At 45.1% G+C, this 23,464-nt stretch overlaps 1 protein-coding gene across 3 annotated transcripts in view; it reads left to right on the forward strand.

Annotated features, from left to right (window-relative positions):
* The window catches only part of MTMR12 (myotubularin related protein 12), a 320,826-nt gene that overhangs the window by 135,917 nt on the left and 161,445 nt on the right, over positions 1 to 23,464 (forward strand). For all 3 annotated transcript variants that reach the window (XM_033933370.1, XM_033933361.1, XM_033933379.1), the window contains 2 exons: positions 11,602 to 11,695; positions 20,206 to 20,335. In XM_033933370.1, coding sequence (XP_033789261.1) covers positions 11,602 to 11,695; positions 20,206 to 20,335 — 224 coding nt within the window. The remainder of the gene's footprint in view (positions 1 to 11,601; positions 11,696 to 20,205; positions 20,336 to 23,464) is intronic.

Here is a 23,464-nt window from a genome sequence, read left to right on the forward strand (position 1 = left end):
CCTAGTAGTTTTAGGGTGTTTTGAATGGGGTAATTGATCGAGTTGATTTCTATGTTCAGTGTTCTCCCCAGGGTGGCATGAAAAAGTAGCCGGATGGGGCGGGATGGGGAAATTTGGTGGTGGGGAAAATTAACCCCCTCTTTTACTAAGGTGCGCTAGCATTTTTAGCGCGCGCAAACCCCTGTGCTATGTGGGAAAACTAACGCCAGCTCAATGCTGGCGTTAGCATCTAGGGCATGTGGCAATTCTCCGCACACTAAGCGCACGCTAAAACCACTATTGTAATTTAGTAAAAGGAGCCCTAAATGTGTACTATTTTTATTAGTTAATTATTATTTTTATTTTCCAATGCTCAATATGACTTCCTTTTTTAAGGTTTGACACTTGTGCCAGAATATTTTTACTAAATTAAAGAAGTATTTGCCCTCTTTCAAATGGTATAGAGCTTTAAAAAAGGGAAAGGCGTTAATGAAGTCATTAGGTTCAATCTAGCCATTTATTTCTGCATGAATTTAAACAACTAAAAAAAAAAAAAAAGATAAATATAGCTGATCCAGTCATACAAGAAATGGCTCTACAGCAAGGGTGCCCACACTTTTTGGGCTTGCAAGCTACTTTTAAAATGACCAAGTGAAAATAATCTAACAGCAATAAATTTTTTTTAAAAAACCCACAAAGCACACTGTACACAGAGAAAATGTTAATTAACATTTATATTCTGCAGGTTTTCAAAGAGGTCAAGGCAGATGATTCTATGCAATGTCACCTCAGGAACAACTATACAAAAATAGACAAATATACCCCCTCCCTTTTTATTAAATCGCAATAGCGGTTTTTAGCGCAGGGAGATGCGCTGAATGCCCTGCGCTGCTCTCGATGCTCATAGGCTCCCTGTGCTAAAAACCGCTATTGCGATTTAGTAAAAGGGGGCCATAGTGCAAAATATAGACAGTAGATATAAATTCTCAAAACAGACACATTTTGATCACTAAACTGAAAATAAAATCATTTCTCCCACAATTGGACATGCTTAGTTACATCAGCTCTATGGCTGCTTTAACTGTAAGGTGCCTGAATCTAAGGCTATATGCTACCATTCTGTAATAGAACCTGGGAGCCCATTCACTGCTATAGAATAGTCGTTCCCTGTACAGTCTCAGGGTGCCTACGAGGAAGAACCCACTTGGAGAATTGCCTCTTATTTTTTAAGGATTATAAAAACAGAAGCAATAATGTGAAAAACAAAACCCAGCCTTAAAACAGGCTGAATTAATTTGTGAACCATTATTTAAAGGATACTCAGAAAAAATATTGTTTTCCCTTAGCTTAAATGAAATAAACATATTCCTATCCATCATTTGACTATAGCCAAGTGCAAAAGAACATTAGCTCGAAAAACTTCATAGAGCTGCAGTGAAATAGAAAAGTGATTTCGTTTTACTGTAATTTCTGCATTAAGTGGATTTGCACACCCCAAGCTCCTTAAATCCTGATGCACTTCTAGCTTTTCCTGTATCAGACTTTGCAAGATTAATAAATGGCCTGCCAGTTAAAGGATGAAAAACAAATGCCTATAAAGTTCAAATCACAGCTCGACTAAACTTGAACTTTTTTGATTTCATTCTTCCTGACTGACCACTTTATCATCCACAATAGGCACCAAGGTTGCTTGGATCGGAGCTTTAAAAGAGCAAGCAGAATCGGGTCCGATGTCCGTGCGTTTGTTTTTCTCAAATGGTATACCACTCCACTTGCTGCTTTTACTTCCTTCAGGCCTTCCTCGTTGCCGGATCCTGCCTACTTTCTGTTTCTGCGAAGGCAGGACCCGGTAGCGAAGAAGGCCCGAAGCAAGTAAAAGCAGCAAATTGTAAGCTTCCCTCCGGGGCTCTTTATCGTGTACGTGCTGGCTTCCCTTCTCTTCCCTCTGAAACCGGAAGTAGCATCCCGGAGGGAAGCTTACAACTTGCTGCTTTTACTTGCTTCGGGCCTTCCTCACTGCCGGGTCCAGCCTTCGCGGAAACAGAAAGTAGGCAGATCCCGGCAACGAGGAAGGCCTGAAGCAAGTAAAAGCATGCTGCCAAAAAAACAAGGCAGGCGTCACACACAATTTTCGGTGGCGAGTCAGCCCGGGAAGGAGCATCTGCGGCAGTAGCAGGATTTGCTGGGCAGTCATCTAAATTAGCTGGGCGCAGCGCCCGGCTATAAGGCCCTGGGGAGAACACTGATGTTGGTTATAGTTGGAACTTTGTTATTTTCGAGGAGGATGAATTTTGTTTTGTCTGGGTTGAGTTTCAGTTTGTGATCTTCCATCTAAGTCGCTTCTGTTTCCAGTGTACGGTATAGTGTGTCTGTTATAGTGATCTTTGGTTGATCAAAAGGTATGAGAATGGTGATGACATCTGCATAGCTATAGGAGGTAATGCCTTGTTTGTCCAGGTATGTCCCAAGGGAGGCAGTATATAGGTTGAATAGAGTAGGGGTAGTGGGGATCCTTGTGCTACTCTGCAGTGGTTGCACCAAGTTCTGAGAAGTAGACTGTTGGATCATAACCCATGTGCTGTCTGATTGTCTCTAGCTGCCAGCAAAACTGTGTGTTCAATTTAGATCGATACTTCAGGTGTTCAGGGTACAGCGCATGGAACGGTCTAGAGGCAAGAGTGTTGGATAGCAAAACCTTGATGTGCTATATGTTCCAGCTATTGGATTTCATTAGCAAGCTAAGTCTGCTTTAAGATACAATGCTGCTGGTCAGGTTATTTGCGTTTTTAAAATCTTTTTAGGGCTTTTTACAGAAAAACTGCTAATAACATACGAAAAGTTATTTGCGATTTTTCAGTATTTGCTGCCATTTTGTTCCCCTATCACCGCAAATGCGGAGGGGGAAGTGTATTTGAAATTTCCCTGTAAATGTTTAGTTTTTTTGGAAGCAAGAGTTATATATTTTTTGAACCTGATCAATTTGACAGTGTTATTGCTGATAAAAACTTAGTGATTTCAGGTTCATTGGCCTAAAATGATTATTTTCAGTTGTTCTTCTCAAGTGGATGGCAGGGTATTATTAGTGGAAAAGATAATGACACTAGTACTTAGGATTGTATTATCCTGTGATTGCTTGTTTTGATTTTTTTTTTCTTCTTCTTCTCTCTCATGATGTGAACTATTTCATATAAGATTTGTTATAAGCACGTAATCGTAATGACTTTTTCCTGATTTTCTTGATTCAATTTATGTGGTAATTTTTTTCTTAACAACAAAAAAAGATTTTAGGAAGTTGGTTGGGCTGAGAACTTTTCAGCACCCCCTTATAGGCGTGGGCTTTTATTTATATAGTTTCTTTCTGGGGTTTTACTATTTTTATTATATAAACTGCTGAATGAGTTTGGTCTTAAAGGCGATATATCAAGTGTAATAAACTGTAAACTCCCCTGTGCTGATAGTCATCCTATATTCTTTCTGGGAAACAGTCTCCCATTTCCATCAGAGTGCATGTGACTTCTTTGTGGGCCGAAGCTAGAGCTGTCTCCCCTGAGGAGATCTACAGGGTGGCATCATGGTCTTCTCTACACGTTTGCCAAGTTTTATAGAGTGGATGTGGCAGCAAGACAGGACTCTGCCTTTGGGTTCTTGGTATTACGGGCCGGCGCAGCAAGGCCACCCTAGCTTTTGGAGACTGTCTAGAATGTCTCGCCTATTGCCCTGGGAAAAGAGATTATCCCAGGACAAGCAGGCATGATATTCTCACATGTGGGTGACGTCATCTACGGAGCCCCGATGCGGACAGCTTTTCAAGCAAACTTGATTGAAGATTTAAGTTTGCTCTGCTGCACCACGCATTCGTGCCTTCCTGCTCCACTAGAGGGCGCATCCCCTCCTCGTGGTCTCCAGTTCGTTTTTTATCCGCGGAGCCTAGAAATCGTGTATTTTTAGGCTCTGCCCCAAGTGCCTTCTAGCACTACATTTTTTCTTATTTTTCTTATTTTTAGAGTTTAAAGTCGCTGTGCGCCTCTTTTTTCCTGCTCATCTTTGTTTTGAGGCAACCCGGAGGCTTCTGGGTTGTCGTGGCCACGTGGGCCGCGGCCGGTTTCATTTTCTATGTCCCGGCCTTTGACCGGTTTCAAAAAGTGCTCTCGGTGCGTGCGGCTTCTCTCCATCACAGACCCGCATCGCCGGTGCATTCTCCGCCTAGGGGCTGATCAGCCAACCAATTCCTGCTCCCAGTGCGCTACTTTCCAGAACCGGGCCCTCCGTCAAAGAAAAGCCCGCATAGCGGATCTTTTCGTCGCCGACCAGCCCTCTACCTCGGCCTCGGCCCCGGCCTTGACCTCGGCCTCGGGTACCTCGGCACCACCTCGAGAATCGACCCTGAAGTCCTCGAGCACCCAGAAGTCCTCGGCTCCGGGTAAGTCCCCTCTTCCTTCATCAGGTTCCGCTCCGGCGAAGAAGCCAGCCTCGGGGACGCCGGCGGCACATGGTGGAAGTTCCATACCTACGGCCCCGACGAAGTCTTACAAGTCCTCTTGACGTGCCTCCACCACCCGGGAATACTCAAAATCGAGGTCGCCCTCGGTGGAGTGCACAGCGGCATCGGACATGCCCTCGATGCTGTCCATGCCCGTTTTTCAGAACATGCTCCGGGCGATGATCTCGTCGGAGCTGTCCGCTGCGCTGGCCCACCTGCAACCGTCCCCGACCTCGACCTCGCGTGCGCCGGACCAGCCTGAGCCTCGCGTCGAGCCCCCTCGGGGCAAGGTGCGCCAATCTCGTCGAATCTCATCCTCTTCGGATTCCTCGCCGAGGCGATCGGGACGCTCTCCCCCCACGGACCGCCGCGGGGCGAAGCGTAGGTCTAAACAGATCGAACCCTCGCACCGCCGGACTTCTAAAAAGGCCCGAAGTTCTCGCACTCCACGAGGCCGCTCCCCGACGTCCCGTCGCTGAGGGCAGCGGAGTTATCACTCTCCAACCCTCGGATTCTTCTGACTCCCCCTCGGTCCGGGGCTCCAGTCCGAGGTTCCAGGCTTTCGCCGAGGGAGTCCGGGTCCAGGACTCCGACTCGACATCGGTCGGTGCCTCGCACCCCGCCGGCGTCCCCGAGGGGCTCCTCGAGGCGACACAGGAGGAGGAGTCTGTGACGTAGTGGTTGAAGCTACAGCCTCACAACCCTGGGGTTGTGGGTTCAAATCCCGCGCTGCTCCTTGTGACCCTGGGCAAGTCACTTAATCCTCCTTAGCCCCAGGTACGTTAGATAGATTGTGAGCCCACCGGGACAGATAGGGAAAATGCTTGAGTACCTGATTGTAAAAACCGCTTAGATAACCTCGATAGGCGGTATATAAAATCCGAATAAAACTTGAAACAGGTCCTTGACCCCGGAACACTTTCGCAGTGTATCCCCGGTCTCGGATCGCGGGTCGGAGCGTGAGCCTCGCTACTTGAGGGAAGCTTCCCCATCCTTTTCAGCCCAGCGGAGGTCTCGCTTACCGTCCCCTCACGGGGCTCCGGGAGCATCCCGCCATTCCTTCACTCGATTTGTCCAGGACATGGGTCACGCTCTGGACTTAGACCTTCAGTCCGACTCAAGGTATTCTAAGGAGTACCTAGCGGAACTGGATATGCCCTCTCCACCTAGAGAGTCCCTTTGCCTGCCACTGAACCCAGTGCTCCGGCAGGCATTTATCAGGAATCTGGAGACTCCCTATCTGGTGACGGCTGTCCCCTCCAAAATGGAGTCTAAATACCGGACAGTGCCCTGCCCGGGGTTTGAGCAACCACAGTTCTCCCACCAATCGCTGTTGGTGGAATCTTCCTTGAAAAAGGCTCACCCCTCCCAAGTCTCAGCCGCGGTCCCCCCGGGTAGGGAGGGTCGGACCCTCGACAAATTCGGCAGGAGACTATACCAGAACTCTATGATGGCCTCAAGGGTGCAAAATTACACCTTCACGTTTACGTCCTACCTGAAACACCTGATCGGACTTTTGGGAACCTTTGAGACGGACTTGCCGGCCTCCCGTCGAGCGTTTGGCCTGCTCCTAGAGGATTTCTCCAACCTACGCCTTCATTAATTCCATGCGGCCTATGATGGCTTTGAGCTTTCCTCCAGGGTGGCAGCCTTCGCTGTGGCCATGCATCGCCTGGCTTGGTTGCGCCTGGTCGACATGGACCCCAACTTACAAGACCGGTTGTCTAACTTCCCTTGTGTGGGCAAGGAACTTTTTGACGATACCATCGAAGCGGCTACAAAACGCCTCTCTGAGCACGAGCGCTCGTTTGCGTCCCTGGTCCGGCCTAAGCCTAAACCGCCCGCCTCCAGACCATTCCGGGCCCTTCCGCGCCACTACCCCACAAAAATCTACCCCTAGTTTCTCGCGGCCTCCGCCCCGATGCCAGCAAGTTCATCCTTGGGCTCTGCCCAAGTCACAGCCGCCTGCGGCAGCTAAACCGCCCCCATCCTTTTGACGGGATACGCGGATGGGGGCTGGTCCCCTCCGCCACAGTCCCAGGCCTCCTTCCCATCGGGGGTCGCCTCAGAGCCTTTTACCCTCGTTGGGAACAAATCATGTCAGACGCATGGGTCCTTGGCGTGATCTCATCAGGATACTCTCTCAACTTTCGGGAGATTCCTCCAGACAGCCCTCCAAGTGTGTGCCCTCCCAATCGGGCTCAGTTGTCCCTCCTTCTCTCGGAAGCTCGAGACCTGCTTCGCCTGCGGGCAGTGGAGGTGGTCCCCCTGACCAACGGGGGCAGGGTTTCTACTCCCGTTACTTCCTGGTACCGAAGAAGACGGGAGACCTGGGCCCAATTCTGGATTTGAGACGCCTGAACAAATTTCTGGTGCGGGAAAAGTTTTGGATGCTTTCCCTCCCGATTCTTTACCCTCTGATCGACGAGGGCGATTGGCTCTGCTCCCTCGATCTGAAGGAGGCCTACACACATGTTCCAGTGCATCCCGCTTTCCGTATGTTCCTGCGTTTTCAGGTGAGAGACCTTCATTTACAATACCGAGTCCTCCCCTTTGGCCTCGCCTCGTCACCTCGGATCTTCACGAAGTGTCTCGTGGTGGTCGCAGCTACCTTGCGCTCTCAGGGTCTTCAGGTATTCCCCTACCTGGACGACTGGTTGATCAAAGCTCCGTCCAGGGAGGGGGTTATCTCAGCGACCCGACAGACTATTATTTACCTTCAGGGTCTGGGGTTCGAGGTAAACTTTCCAAAATCCCAGTTGTGCCCCTCTCAGTCCTTACAGTTCATCGGGGCCGTGCTGGACACGGTTCGCCTCCGTTCCTTCCTTCCCCCTCCGCGTCTGGAGGCGTTAGTAAGTCTGAGTCGACTGATTTCACTGCTGACCTCAGTCTCAGCACGGCAGATGATGACGCTTCTGGGCCACATGGCCTCTACCGTCCACGTCATACCCTTCGCCCGTCTCCATCTGCGGATTCCTCAATGGACACTGGCCTCTCAATGGCATCAGGATCGGGACCCGATCAACCATTCCGTGACAGTGACTCCTTCCTTGCAACGATCGCTCTGCTGGTGGGCCGACTCTTCAAATCTTTCCAAAGGTTTGCTCTTTCTCGCCCCTCCACACAGCAAGGTACTCACCACGGACTCGTCGGAGTACGCTTGGGGGGCTCATCTGGATGGTCTATGTACTCAGGGGATGTGGTCAGCAGAGGACCGTCGCTGTCACATCAACGTGCTGGAACTTCGGGCCCTCTATCTCGCTGCTGTGGCCTTTCAACATCTGCTCCACGAACGGGTGGTTCTCGTCCGTACCGACAACCAGGTGGCAATGTACTATGTAAACAAGCAAGGCGGGACGGGGTCCTGGTCCCTCTGTCAGGAAGCTCTACGCCTCTGGAAGTGGGCGGTTTCCAACAACATCTTCCTTCGAGCGGTGTACATACAAGGAGAGCGGAATTGTCTGGCGGACAGACTCAGCCGCCTCCTCCAGCCGAATGAGTGGTCTCTGTATTCTCAGGCCTTGCGACAGGTGTTCGACAGGTGGGGAACTCCTCAGATAGATCTGTTCGCTTCCCCCCTCAATCACAAACTGCCTCACTTCTGTTCCCGGATGTACTCCCCGGACCGTCTCGAGGCCGACACCTTCCTCCTGGATTGGGAGGGAAGGTTTCTGTACGCGTTTCCACCTTTTCCTCTGATTCTGCGGACGCTGGTCCATCTCAAATCGGTGCGAGCCACTCTGATCTTGATTGCCCCTCGGTGGCCGCGCCAGCCTTGGTTTTCCCTTCTACTTCAACTCAGTGTCAGGGATCCTCTGCTTCTGCCTCTGTTTCCCTCTCTGCTATCTCAGAGTCAGGGTTCACTGTTACATCCCAATCTTCAGTCTCTTCATCTGACTGCTTGGTTTCTTTCCCCCTGACTTCTCTTCCGGTGTCTCAGTCAGTCAGGGAGATATTGGAGGCTTCACAGAAGGCCTCGACTAGACTCTGCTATTCTCAGAAGTGGACTAGATTTTCATCCTGGTGCTCCTCTCATCGGCAGGACCCTGTGTCAGTCCCTGTGTCTTCGGTTCTGGACTATTTACTTCATTTGTCTCACTCTGGCCTGAAGACCAATTCCATTCGTGTACATCTTAGTGCGATCGCCGCCTTCCATCAACCCCTCGATGGCAAGTCTCTCTCCCTTCATCCCTTAGTTTCCCGCTTCATGAAGGGTCTTTTGAATGTTCATCCTCCTCTCAAACCTCCCCCAGTGGTTTGGGATCTTAATGTGGTCCTGGCTCAACTTATGAAACCTCCGTTTGAGCCTCTGGATAAATGTCTTCTTAAGTTTCTCACTTGGAAGGTGATCTTCCTGCTTGCCCTCACATCAGCTCGGAGAGTGAGTGAACTGCAGGCTTTGGTGTCTGACCCACCTTTCACTGTATTCCATCACGACAAGGTGGTTCTCCGCACCCATCCTAAGTTTTTGCCCAAGGTGGTTTCTGATTTTCATCTCAATCAGACCATTGTCTTGCCTGTATTTTTCCCAAGCCCCACTCTTATCTGGGAGAAGGGGCGCTCCACACTCTGGACTGCAAGAGGGCGTTGGCTTTCTACCTCCAACGCACTCAGTCTCATCAGAAAGTTCCACAATTGTTTTTGTCATTTGACCCCAATCGGTTGGGACACCCAGTTTCCAAGCGCACCTTGTCCAACTGGTTGGCTGCTTGTATTTCCTTTTGCTACGCTCAGGCTGGTCTCGCGCTGCACGGTCGAGTTACGGGGCATAAAGTCCGAGCGATGGCAGCTTCGGTAGCTTTCCTCAGGTCCTCAGAATACTTTATATGTTGCTTTTTTTTTTTTTTTTTTTTGCGGGAATAGTTTCTGAGATCCTTTGAGGCCTTTGTCAGCTGTTTGCTGTTGATGTACTAATGTTACTTCTTCAGCAGAACGGTTGTTTTTGCTGAACTTGATTGCGATGGGTGTGTCTACTTCACGTTTATTTGGTGGCTCTTAGTTCTTGGGTACTAACAGTAGATGGAGCTAAGGAGCCCAGTTAAGTACAGCAGAGGAATAAACAAAAAATCCAGAGTGGATTCATTCTGCAGATGGCACACTAGTCCATGGGTAAAACTTCCCATCTGTCTGGCATGTCTCGCCTATCCACCAACATGGATTTACAAAGGGAAGGTCCTACCAATCCAATCTGATCAGTTTCTTTGACTGGGTGACAAAAAAGCTAGATATGGGAGAGTCCCTGGATATTGTGTACTTGGACTTTAGTAAGGCTTTTGACAGTGTCCCACACCGTAGGTTATTAAACAAGGTGAGTTTGTTGGGATTAGGGGAAACATTGACGGCATGGGTTAAAGACTGGCTCAGCGGCAGACTTCAGAGGGTGGTGGTAAATGGTACTCCCTTCGAAGCATCAGAAGTGATCAGTGGAGTGCCGCAGGGCTCGGTCTTGGGTTCCATCCTATTTAATATCTTTGTACAGGACCTGCCTCACGGACTTCGAGGTAAAATTGCATTATTTGCCGATAATGCTAAACTGTGCAACATAGTGGGCAAAAGCACAATGCCCGCCAGTATGACGCAGGATCTACTCTTACTGGAACAATGGTCCGCAACTTGGCAACTGAGTTTTAATGCCAAAAAATGTAAAATTATGCACCTTGGCAGCAGAAATCCATGCAATACTTACAATCTGAATGGTGAGGCCTTAACAAGATCTGCTGCAGAACGGGACCTAGGAGTAATCATTAGTGAAGATATGAAGACTGCCAAGCAGAGAAAGCTTCATCCAAGGCTAGGCAAATGCTGGGATGCATCCAAAGAAGTTTTGACAGCCGGAAGCCCGAAGTTGTTATGCCATGGTGAGACCTCATCTGGAATATTGTGTTCAATTTTGGAGGCCACATTATCAAAAGGATGTGCTGAGAGTGGAGTCGGTTCAGCGAATGGCCACCAGGATGGTCTCAGGACTCAAGGATCTCCCATATGAGGAATGTCTTGGTAAGTTGCAGCTATACTCTCTCGAGGAACGCAGAGAGAGGGGAGATATGATAGAGATGTTCAAATATGTAATTGGCCGTATTGAGGTAGAATATTTTTCCTTACAAGACCTACGGCAATAAGAGGGTATCCATTGAAACTCAGGGGTGGGAGATTTCATTGCAACACTAGGAAGTATTTCTTCACTGAAAGAGTGGTTGATTGTTGGAATGATCTTCCTCTTCAGGTAATTGAGGCAAGCAGCGTGCTCGATTTTAAGAAGAAATGGGATAAGCATGTGGGTTCACTTTGTGGAAGTGCTTAGGGGAGAGGGTCCTTTGAGTGGGCAGACTTATTGGGCCAGTGGCCCTTTTCTGCCGTCTTATTCTATGTTTCTATCTACTGGAAAAGAGCTTACCAGGGTAAGTACATAATCGCTCTCTTTTTTTTTTAATCTCTTGATAGTCTTAAACATATATGCAAAATTCTGCAAGTTATTTCCTAATATTGTACCTAAGTGCTAACTGTTGAACAAGTAATATGATTAAAGAAATGCTCAAACTATTACCTTCCTAGCTTTACAAGTACATTTTAACTAAGGGATCCTTTTACTAAAGCTTGGCATATGCTAATGGAATTAGCATGCTGTAAATCAGTGGCCTCAAACTCGCGGCCTGGGGGCCACATGCGGCCCACCAGGTACTATTTTGAGGCCCTCAGTATGTTTATCATAATCACAAAAGTAAAATAAAACAGTTTCTTGATCATATGTCTCTTTAGCTATAAATGACAATATTATTATTAAGACTTAGCCAAAAGGAAAAATTTATAAACTATAAAGAGTTTTACCTCATGCAGAATTGTCATTTCTGTAATAAGACATTAACTATTTTTTCTGAGGCCGTCCAAGTACCTACAAATCCAAAATGTGGCCCTGTAAAGGGTTTGAGTTTGAGACCACTGCTCTAAATGGTATGCACATACATGTAGATATAAAACAGGCATCTTGGCATTCAGTGCATGCTAATTCAGTTAGCACACACTAAGATTTAGTAAAAGGGCCCCTAAATGTTTTATGTGTAATTTTCCTGAATTTTTTTCTCAAATTGTCTGTTTTTGTTTTCTTTTACCATACTGTATGTGAACTGCTGTTGGTCCTTTCTCAGATTGTTAGTGGGATAATTCACCATACACAGAGCCCTATCCTGCACAAACGTCTGTTTCTGTTCTCTTATGCAGCATCTGCTCCACACTACATAGGTAAGAGGTTACTGGTTTTCTTCCTTTCTCCACCACCTCCTCCTAGGGGTGTATTTATCTATTTTCTTATATTGTACAAGACTATCACCATTACTGGTTGAAAATCTGCTCATATAACAAAGCTAACTTTCTGTAGTGAAAATGTAGGATCCTGTACTATAGCTGTTCCTTCCCCCTAGTCATTAACTTTGCAGAAGGGTGTCACTCTAAACTTCCAGCTTCTCCTCTTCTGCAATATCATGTGAGATGACAGCTGGGCGCTCACCTAAATTAGCTTGGTGGAGCACCCGGCTAAAAGATGCTATGGAGAACACTGGGGTCTCTAGAGATAGCATGCAAAACTTTTCTTTGACTAGATATTTGTTTAAAGCTCGGAGGTCAAGAATTGGATGAAAACCTTCCATCTTCTTTGGAATTAAGTAATACCTGTAGTAGAACCCCTGATTTTTCTGAGAAGGGGGTACTACTTCTATGGCATTTAGCTAAAATAGAGTTTGCATTTCCTGAACATAAGAATTGCTACTGCGGGAATTTTCTTTCTCTGAGGAATATAATATAAATTAGTTATGGGCAAATTCTCTGCATAATTAATCCCAATATTTCCTTAAAGTATTTCCGAATCAATATTTCTGGGGATAATAATTGGGTTCTTGGGAAATTAACTAACCTTAGGTTTTTTGTCCTTTGAAAATTTTCCATTTTCTCAAATTTCATATGAGTAATATGAGAATCTTTAACTGTTGTTGAGGTCACAGCTTGCAATGTAACCACATGAGACTCAGTTGTTCTAATACATTTTTCCATAATTTTCAAGTTAGAATCCACATTTTCCAACTTTTCAATCACCTCCTGTGAAAATTTTACATCCTGAGTCACCACTGACTTTAATAACCCCTCCATTCTAATATTTATTTGCCATAAATCTTTAAGCGTAACCTCCTGTGGCTCTACCTGGGAGTCTCTTGCAAATAAAGCCTCATCTTGGAATGATAAGGCTTTAGGTATGGCCCCATAAATTAATGAGGACGACACCTGTTGCACAGGTACTCCAACAGGTTGAGAACTGGAACCTGAATTAGGATCCAAACCTACTGGAACATTTGGTGGAGGCGGTGGAGTTCTTCCTGAGGGACTAAGAGACGCCCCTGATAGCGAGTCAACTCCCTGACTTTGGCCCAAGGCACTGGTTGAAACAAGGTGTCTTTCTATGGGACCAGGCAAATTAGGTGTTGATACTTTTGGTTTCCCCTTTCTTTTCCCCATAGTAATTCAAAGATACATACAATTAGTGCTGCTCCCCTTGTCTCCCAGAGTCTCCCAGAGTGTCCAAGGGGCTCCCAAGGGGCTGGCCCCTTAGGGCACGCCCCTTTGGCCATGCCCTGCGGCCGCGCGCCGCAGTCGTGGCGTCCCTTTCACTGGCAATGAAAGGACCCGCGTGACGTCAGGGCAGCCTCCCCCGCAAGTGCCTGCAGAGATCCGCTCCCGACGCTCTGGCTCAGGCTGTTAGGTGAGTGCTGCAGTCCTGGACAAGTATAGTCCACCACTTCTGGCACCTCAAACAAAGATATTTTCTCCAGGGAAGTGCAGTCGCGGCGTCCCTTTCACTGGCAATGAAAGGACCCGCGTGACGTCAGTGCAGCCTCCCCCGCAAGTGCCTGCAGAGATCCGCTCCCGACGCTCTGGCTCAGGCTGTTAGGTGAGTGCTGCAGTCCTGGGCAAGTATAGTCCACCACTTCTGGCACCTCAAACAAAGATATTTTTTCCCATAGAAATGGGTGTAGATCAGTTGGAACAAATTGATTTTGATTTAACTGGTTTCTTGGAGGATTCTCAAGATATAATTCAAACTAGATCTACCCTATTGATAACATGTGCAAGAGAAATAGATAAATCTTTAATAATGAAAGCTTATTTTCGGAATAAGCAAGTGAAATTTTGTGGAGATAATGTATTGATTTTTCCAGATGTGGCCCAAGCCACGCAATTGAGGAGAAAAGCATTTTTAGCTTTGAAATCAAGAGTGTTGACTTTGGGAGCCACTTTCTATTTAAAATTTCCTTGCAAATGCTTAATAAAATTTAAAGATACTGAATATGTATATTGGGACTCGACTCAGTTAGAACAATTTTTACAACTTAATGAAGTTAGTTAGACATCACGGAATTAATATTTGGAGTTTAAAGTATTGATGCACCATTAATGTTGATCTTTGATCAAGGATTATATTGAGGATTGATTTGTTTAGATTACTAGGATATTTTCTCCCATTTATGTGGACTTGAGGAGCTAGTGAAATGTTTTAATAATAGTTAGGGTTCCGTTTTTTACTTGTGATCTTCCTTTCTTTATTGTTATCTGTATAAATGATAATGATATAAAATTTGATAAAGAAAAAAAAAAAAAAAAGAATTGCTACTGCTGGGTCAAACCAGTGGTCCATCATGCCCAGCAGTCTGCTCACGCGGCGGCCCTCTGTTGTGATGTGAAAAAGGACTCTCTTGGAGGGTGGTCTGGAGGAATGGTGATAAAATGGATAGAGTAACCTTCCTTGATGACTTTGAGGATCCATTTGTCCGTGGTGATGAGGGTCCAGAGTCAATGATAGAAGAGGTCAAGAAGGGGGAATTTTGGCTATGCTTTCTAAAAGCAGGTCAAATAGACTGGGCTGGTTTCTGAGGAGCTGAAAACTGGGGCTTAAGAGGTCTCTTGTTTCTGCTTCTTCTGTGGTGGAGGTTTAGAGGAAGAGGATGTTGTTGGATACTGCCTCTTATAGAAATAAATAGTTGATCTTTGAGGATGCTTAGATGGTTGAGCTTCAGCCTTAGATCTTGTAAAAGAATTTCAACTCTGCTCAAGCTGAGTAAGTCTTTGAGTAGCATCCTCCACCCCTTCACTAAAGAGTTCTTCACTTAGACAAGGGATGTTGGCTAACTGATCTTGAAGATTGATATCGTGGATGCCCTAGGTCAGTCTAGTCCCAATCCCAGCTTTTGCGCAGATTTGCTGGCTGAGGAGTGTCTATGTTCCATGTATCAAGGGCACAAGAGGAAGGAGTGAGAGCTTTGAGCTCAGCCTCTAATCAGTTCTCCAGGGCCTTAGACCCCCAAAAAGCCTGTACAGTGTCAGTCTGCAGGTAAGAGATCCCACTCAGAGGCTACACGCAACGAGGGGGCGAAACACAAGTGTGTGCTACTGGAGGAGGCCATAATTCCCCAGTTTGGGATCTTTCAGGGGTCTTCGGGGCCTCCAGTGCTAGAGTTTTTGATTTTGTCAGCCTTTTATGGAAAGCTTATTTAATGGGCCCGGGAAGCGCTCTGCTGCCTATGAACGCGCTGGCTCTGCCTCAGGGATCCATGTCCCAAACAGGCTCTCTGCCTCATACTATGCCGGCTCCTAGTGTCAGTGATCCTTTGGAGCAGAGCTTGGGATGATTGGATGTCTCTTTCCATGCCGTTATTATCACATGGTTCCACTGTATGTCTGGATTATTTGGGATTCCTTTCAGGGTCTGGAGGCAGGGACAGCTGTAGATCACGGTGATGATCTGTCAGTACGTTGCCTTTACAGATTTTCTCCCGCTTCACATGTCATTTCTGACACCCTCTCTGCATTCAAACTTGATGCCCAGCAGCCCTCCACCTCTCAGTGTTCTGTTAGAAGCAGCACTTATGCACAGATGACCTTTTTTCCTGTGCATCCAGATATCACCTCCTTAGTCACTGACCATTGGGAGTTGCCTCTGAAGACTCTCTAAAAGTAGCCAAAGCTATGTCTAGGCTCTGTCCGATAACTTCGAACTTCCAAAAGCTGTTTTCACAGCCGAATGTGGACTTCGCAGTAGCGCAAGAGACTAAGCACACCTCCCTTCTTAGTGAATGAGGAATGATGCTGAAGGACGCATGGGACTGTAAAGTGGACATGGTACTTAAGACAATTTGAAGTCCTTTGTGGCATGGGCCTGTCATACAAGATTGCAGACTAGTCTCTCAGAGCTGGGGGTCACCTGTCCCACATGATTAAGGAGGGAGTGGATTATGTGGCCCATGCTCTTTATGACATCATCAGTCATGAGTAAGGTTTTGGCTTACTTCGTTTCTGTCCACTGCATGCTCTGGATCAGTGTGTGGGCAACTCAGCTTCCAAGGCCATTGTCAGCAGATTAAACTTTAAAGGACAAATGCTTTTTGGCAAAGGTTTAGATAACCTCATGACCATTGTGGAGGATCGCCGTCCCAAATCCCTCCCATACAGCAGGAATCGTCGTTACACCAGAGGCAGCAGAGGTGGTTTTCGTACCTCTAGGAGATCCAACTTGTTCTCCTCTGGTTACTTTTCAGACACCCTTCCAGAGGTCCAGACAGAGATTTAGCAGCAACTTTCGGGTTCCCGAGGTGGACCTACTACCAAAAAGCCACAATGACACCAAGATGACGGCCGCTCTTCCTCACATTGACAAGTGGCTGTTGGCTTTCTGGAGAGAATGGGAACAGATTTCATCAGACCATTGGGTTCTGGACATTATTTGGGAGTGGTACAAGATCAAGTTTTCTCGGCCCCCTCCAGATCTGTTCCTCAACTCCTCAGCAGGGCAACCGGAAAAGGAGACTAAGGTCTGAGCTACAGTGCAATGACTCTTGGACATCCATGCCATAGATCCGGTTCCTGAAGAAGACTGAGGCTCTGGTAGATACTCCATATACATCATAGTTCCCAAGTAAGGCACAAAAGATTGGAGGCCCATTATGAGCTTTAAGTCATTAAATGAGGCGCTAAAAGTCTGCTCCATTATAGTCACGGTAGTTTGGGGGGAATCCCTAACCTCTCTGGATTTGACGGAGGCATATCTTCACATCCCCATCTTTATGGATCACAGAAATGTCTAAGATTCCATGTCCTTCATCGACACTTCCCATTTGTGGTGCTTCTGTTGGTTTGGCCACGGCTCCACACACTTTTACCAAGGTGATGGTGGTGGTAGCTGCTCACCTATGCAGGATGGGCATCCAGGTGTATCCTTATCTGGACGACTGGCTGATCAGAGCCCCTTCTCAAACAGAAGTCAAGCATATGGTGTAGCAGGTGGTGAACCTCCTCCAAAAAGTTGGCTGGATTGTCAACTTCTGAAAAGTCACCTTCAACTGACTCCATTTTGGAATATCTGGCTATAATGGCAATTCCTCCTCCTTTTTTATTTTCTCTAACGTTATTTTGTGGCTCTTTGGACAAACTTCAGTTATTCTGGGGTCCGAGTCAGAGGTAAGCCATGTTTCTGTGAGGAAGAGACAGTCTAGGTTATCTTCTTCTATCCAGTTTTTTATACATTCTGTTTTAGGGCTTATGGCTCTGATGTTCACATATGCACACTTGAGAGTGGTGTATTCTGTTGGTATGTTGTGAGTTGTGATCTTTGGTGAGTTGTGATCTTTGGTGGGGTTGTTTTTTGGTCTTGTATGGGTTTGTTAGTTTTCTACTTGTTGATTTTGGGGCGGGTTGGAATGTGTAAAGCTGCTGGTTTGAGTTTCTGTCAATTGTGAGGTGCCAGGTTGATTGGGTAATTCCCTTGGAATTTGCTATGATTGGTATTGGATATATAGTATATTGTTTGCAGTTGCTTTCCAGTCAGTTAGGAGCAGGAATATTAATAGGATTGTTTGTGGAAAATATGGTGATGAGGTTCTCATGGTGGTGCTAAGTGTGGTGAACATTGTACTTAATATATTGTGTATGGTGTGGGTTTGAGGAGTTAATCAATTCTAAAACTTTAGTCAATTCTACTATATTGAGTTTCTAATCTAATATGAATCTGTCAACTAATGGTAATAGACTCTAAATTCAACTAACATTAGCTTTAGGCTTTTAAAATTCAACAAACAAACATTTAACACTTTTACATTTTTAAGCTTTTAAATTTATTTTAAGCTTTCAAACTCTCAAATTTTATTTATTTATTTATTTTTTTTATAAAGCTATAACAAGTTGTTGTACTTAACAGGTGGTTTTGGTATCAGTCTTTCCGTCTCTCGGCTTAGTTTCTTCACAAAGTCGTGTACCTGCCTTGTTAGATCTGCCGAGATTAGATCTGTAGGACTAATCCAGCCGTATATAGACACAGACCATGCAAGTCTGCCCAGTACTGGCCTTAGTTCAATATTTAATATTATTTTCTGATTTTAGATCCTCTGTGTTCATCCCATGCTTCTTTGAACTCAGTCACCGTTTTCCTCTCCACCACCTCTCTCGGGAGCGCATTCCAGGCATCCACCACCCTCCCCATAAAGTAGAATTTCCTAACATTGCTCTTGAATCTACCACCCCTCAACCTCAAATTATGTCCTCTGGTTTTACCATTTTCCTTTCTCTGGAAAAGATTATGTTCTACATTAATACCCTTCAAGTATTTGAACGTCTGAATCATATCTCCCCTGTCCCTCCTTTCCTCTAGGGTATACACATTCAGGGCTTCCAGTCTCTCCTCACACGTCTTCTGGCGCAAGCCTCCTATCATTTTTGTCGCCCTCCTCTGAACCCCTTCAAGTCTTCTTACATCCTTCGCCAGATACGGTCTCCAAAACTGACCACAATACTCCAAGTGGGGCCTCACCAATGACCTGTACAGGGGCATCAACACCTTCCTTCTATTGGCTACGCCTCTCTTTATACAGCCCAGTATCCTTCTGGCAGCAGCCACCGCCTTATCACACTGTTTTTTTGCCTTTAAATCTTCAGACACTATCACTTCAAGATCCCTCTCCCCGTCTGTGCATATCAGCTTCTTTTTTACGTCTTCTTTTTTACATGGAAAGCTTAAAATATCCGAAAGTACTCTCTTCTGTACTATACACTCCCCAACTTCAATCCCATCTTGCAGGTCCCTGTAAAGATTTTACCTCAGGATCTTAAGTATAGCCGGATGATCGAGCTGTTATGGGAAGCGTGGAGATATTTGATATCACATTTGGGGGGCAACCCAGCTGTCTCCTCTTTACTGCCTATCAGGGGGAATTTGGCTTTTTTGCCAAGACAAGAAAACAGGAAATGTTTGCATTGGGAGGAAGCAGGGATTATCCTTTTAGAGCATCTACTCAGCCATGAGGGGACTTTGATCTCATACGAGGAATTCTCTCAAAGAGTAATCCCCCGAAGGGATGATTGTTATGTCTTCTGTCAACTAAAGCATTATTTTCTTCCTAGAGGGATTTCCTCTGGGAGATAAGTTGCTTCAGTTTTTCAATCTAATTTCTTTGGAGAAGATATCTATTTCGGGTACCCAGAAGGCATTGGCTCGCACTGCCCCTCCTACAGATTTTTCCCTCTTACATCACAAATGGGAACAAGATTTGGGTTGCTTGGTATCTCAATGGGATGTTTGTACCAGTGTGAAACGTGTTCCGGCTGAGGTTCGCAGTACATTATTAAGATAATGTGTTTTCTGAATATTTCATAGGGCCTATGTTGCACCCTCTCAGATGCACAAGATGTGGTATCTGCAAGTGCAACACTGTTTGAAGTGTAGCCTAGAGACTGCCATTTTCTTTCATGCTTTCTGAACCTGCTCAGCTGTACAGGCCGTTTGGAAGTGGGTGGGGGCATATATAACAAGGGTCTTGGGTCAGAGGTTGGCGGTTTCTCTGGAGGTTCTCCTATTTGACATGATGGGCTCTAGTGGGATCAAGGGGAGGGGACCTTGCCTTTGGGTCAGGAAGCTGAGCATTTTGGGACAGAAGGCTATCCTAAAAGAGTGGACTTCGGACTGCTCCCCTTCTTATTGGAAGTATAGAATAAGTATCCAGGAATTGATGGGCTGGAAAGCAAAAGAGGCCAGGGGCACCAATAAATGCAAGAAGTATTTTTTGGACGTGTGGAACTTGCATTCTTTTTCACATAGGACTCACAGTCAGACCTTGAACATCCTATAATTCCATCCACTGTTGATTTAATTCCTCTTTTGTTCCCCCTTTTTTCATACATCTTAGGTGGCTTTGGGAGGGGTGTCTTCAGGAGGGGGGTGGGGGAAGTTTTGGGGTAGGGGAGGTTTGGGATTGGAGTTCAGAATGGGTTGGGGAGGGGAGATGAGTGTAGGGGTTAGAGGGGGGTGGAGTAGGGAAGAGGGGTTGATTGAGTTGGTTATGGTTTCTATTTTGTGGGGGAGGTGGGAGGGTTGTATTTTTTTTTGTTTTGGTTTTTCAGAACAAATTCTGTTTTGAGTGTTGCACTAATGCTATGTTGATGTTTGTATTACCATAATAAACACCTGAATGTAACTTGCTTTGAGCTACTACTGAAAAGACAAGAGCTAAAATACAATTTTTAAAATATTACTGTTTTAGGAGCAGATACTTCATGAGCCTTATCAGCATTTCTTCCCCTAATGATATATAAAGTAAACTAGAACTCCTGTACAGGCTATCTGTTCAAAGTGAAGCATTACCCACCTTTTGATGAATTAAAGAAATAACATGTATGAGCTCTTTTAAAAGTTTGTACAATTAACCACCTCTCTCTCTTTCTAGCAATAGGCACAAAGAAGCAAACTGTCATGTTTGATACACTAGAAGACTGGCGTCTTGAATTAGAACGAACCAAGGGGAATATTAAATACAAGGCAGTAAGCAGCAATGCAAGCTATGGCCTTTGCGAAAAGTAAGGTTTTATAATAAATTTGTCAGAGCATTTGAAGATAGATGTTCTTTAGCTAGAGTTTGTCTCCCTGTTTAGATAGGATTTTTTTTAATGGCAGGTAACAACTTTATTAAAAAAAATATTGTGCAGCTGGATCCTGCAGAGCATTAATTTTTAACACATTCAATATTTTTTCTTATAAAAAGAAAGACACAGTAATCTCTGGATGGAAAAAAATAGGGAATATATTTTGGATTTACTTCTTGCCTTTTTTCAATTGTAGCTCAAGATGTTACTTTCAGCTACAATAGGTATTTTCTTTTATCCCTGGAGGACTAAGAATCTAAGAGGCCCTTTTACTAAAGCTTAGTACCTGAGGCAGTGGAGGGTTAAGTGACTTAACCAAAAGTCACTAGTAGCTGCAGTGGGATTTGAACTAGGACTGTACCAAATATTTGATTCAATTTGACCCAAAATAGTGCCTTGAATATATTATCTGTATTCAGTCAAATAGTGATTTAAATTCGAACACGAGTAATCCAGGGCTCTACTGTGCTAAATATTACTGAAATAAACTCCTGATCTCTGATTTAACATTGCTTCTTTTATTATTTGTTATATTAAAGCTCAGTGCTCATTATTTATATTTGGTATTCGGCCAAATAATAATTTTCATTATTTGTTTTCTGCCAAAAAGTAAAATATTCAGTACAGCTTTAATTTGAACTGGGCTTCCACTTCAGCTTTAACCATTAGTCTACTACTTTCTTATACTGACTGCAGATGTATTGGTCTTGATTTTTGGTTGGGGGGGGGGTTAACAAACGGTGTAACAATTCTTTGGCAACTTTTTTTTTACAATATTTAAATCCCTAAGAATTAGTCTGCTAAAGAAACCACATGCAATAACATTCTTTCTGTATTTTCTTAATTTAGTCCTTCCTTCTCTTTCCCAGGTTGTGCCTAGAATGTCATACATTGTTAATGTCCATTTCTTTTCCAACTTGACATATGCTATATGGCAGTTAATTTTTCCATCTAAACCCTTCTCCACAATCTATTTAAAATCAGTATTCCAAACTTGGAGGCTCAACCTGTTTCTAGCTGCGATTAGGGCATTCGGAAAAATTAAGAGGGGACAGATTTAGAACCAATGTTAGGAAGTTCTTCACCCAAAGGGTGGTGGATGCCTGGAATGCGCTTCCAGAGGGTCAGAGGGTGTGATAGGACAGGGTATGGTATTGGTTCAAGAAGGGATTGGATGAATTCCTGAAGAAAAAAGGGATAGAAGGGTATAGATAGAGATCACTATACAGGTCCTGGACCTGATGGGCCGCCGCGTGAGCGGACTGCTGGGCAGGATGGACCCCTGGTCTGACCCAGCAGAGGCACTGCTTATGTTCTTATGATTAAAATGACAAGACCATTTTTGAATAAAAATATTTCTTAGGATCTCTCTAGGCCAGTGGTCTCAAACTTGCAGCCTAGGGGCCATATGCAGCCCGCAAGGTACTATTTTGAGGCCCTCTGTATGTTACCATTGTTTGGAACATTGCCCGCCTTACTGTTGTAACCTCACTCACGTGCTTTCCTGCATCTGTACGCGATTGTGAGGTGGAATGGAAAGGACAATCGTGTACAGATGCAGGAAAGCGCGTGTGTAAGATTACAGCAGTGAGGCGGGCAACATTCCAGAACATAAAGTAACCACTGGAGGCAGTGCAGCTTGTGCGTGTATACGTAATCTCGTGAAGTCTCGCAAAATTTGGCAGCTCTCCTGGCGGTGACTGCTTAATGTAAGATGGCGGTTGTGTCCGGTGCTGGAGAAGGTGAGAGCTGAAGGTGGTTGTGGACGCAACCACCGGACACTTAAGGCACAAGTTTTCTAGGCACAAGTCGGATATTGATTCTCCCCTCTACAAAAAAGCCTAGAGGACTACACCAAAATCTTGTCTGTTGCAGTTGATACTTTAGAATCTAAACCACAATTTTGCATGAGGTAAAAACTCTTTATATTTATAAATCTTTCCTTAATTGCTTCTGATAATTTCAGCTATACACAACTGAAAGCAGTGCAACATGCAGAAAGTGGAAAAACTATCTAAACTTCACTTTCTGCATGTTGCACTGCTTTCAGCTGTGGATAGCTGAAATTATCAGAAGCAATTAAAGAAAGATTTATAAACTATAACGAGTTTTACCTCATGCAAAGTTGTCATTTCTTTAATAAGACATTAACTATTTTTTATGCGGCCCTCCAAGTACCTACAAATCCAAAATGTGGCCCTGCAAAGGGTTTGAGTTTGAGACCACTGCTCCAGGCCAACAACTCAAGAAAAATAACTTGGAATCCAATTTGTTTATTTAAAGATGTCCTTAATGGGTTGCTGGATTTGGAACCCCAAAACTGTTGCTCTTTAGGAATGTTCATTTTTCTCCCCCCACCCCATGCGCATCTCCCAGTTCACTGAGATTGCTGGGAATAGCTTGTGTAGTCTGACTGGTGTCGGCTACCATCTAAGTAATATTATATAGTTGTTTTCTTTAATCACTACCAAATTTAAGGATTTATCTCCACCTTTCATTAAGCCCTGCCATTGTTTTTCAGACATCTGTTTCCCTATATCCTTGCCTATGTAGTCATATCAAAACCTTTTAACTTGTTTCTCTTTATTGTTCTATATAGGTCTGATATCAGACCCTTTGAAACTTTAACTCCCAGCCAAAGGCCCTCCAAGGCGGTAGAGCCTTTCTTAATAGAACTGTGTCTGCCCAGCCCTCTTCTTAGTTGCATATGATTTAGGAGTACTGAAAACAGTATCTTTAAATCCATAGTCATTTTTTAGAGCTTCAAAGGTCAGCAGTTCCTTATCCTTCACAAACTGACAAAATGATTTGAGGCCCTGTCATTCCCATCTAGCGAACACAACCCCCTCCCAACCTTCTTCCCTCAGGTCAAAATCTTTATTACACCATCGTGGGGCCAGCAAAGAGAAGTCTTCTCTCTTTATCAGCCCTTACTCTTACCCTTTTCCCCAGGTTATGAATACATGCTATGTAAAGGAATTCTCCAAATATATTCTTTCTTTTTGCCAACCATATTAATAATTGAAGGAATTTAGGTGTGTAGTGGTACGAATCTCTAGAGTC

The sequence above is a fragment of the Geotrypetes seraphini genome, chromosome 1 (genome assembly GCF_902459505.1).
Source record: "Geotrypetes seraphini chromosome 1, aGeoSer1.1, whole genome shotgun sequence".
Classification (NCBI taxonomy): Eukaryota; Metazoa; Chordata; class Amphibia; order Gymnophiona; family Dermophiidae; genus Geotrypetes; species Geotrypetes seraphini.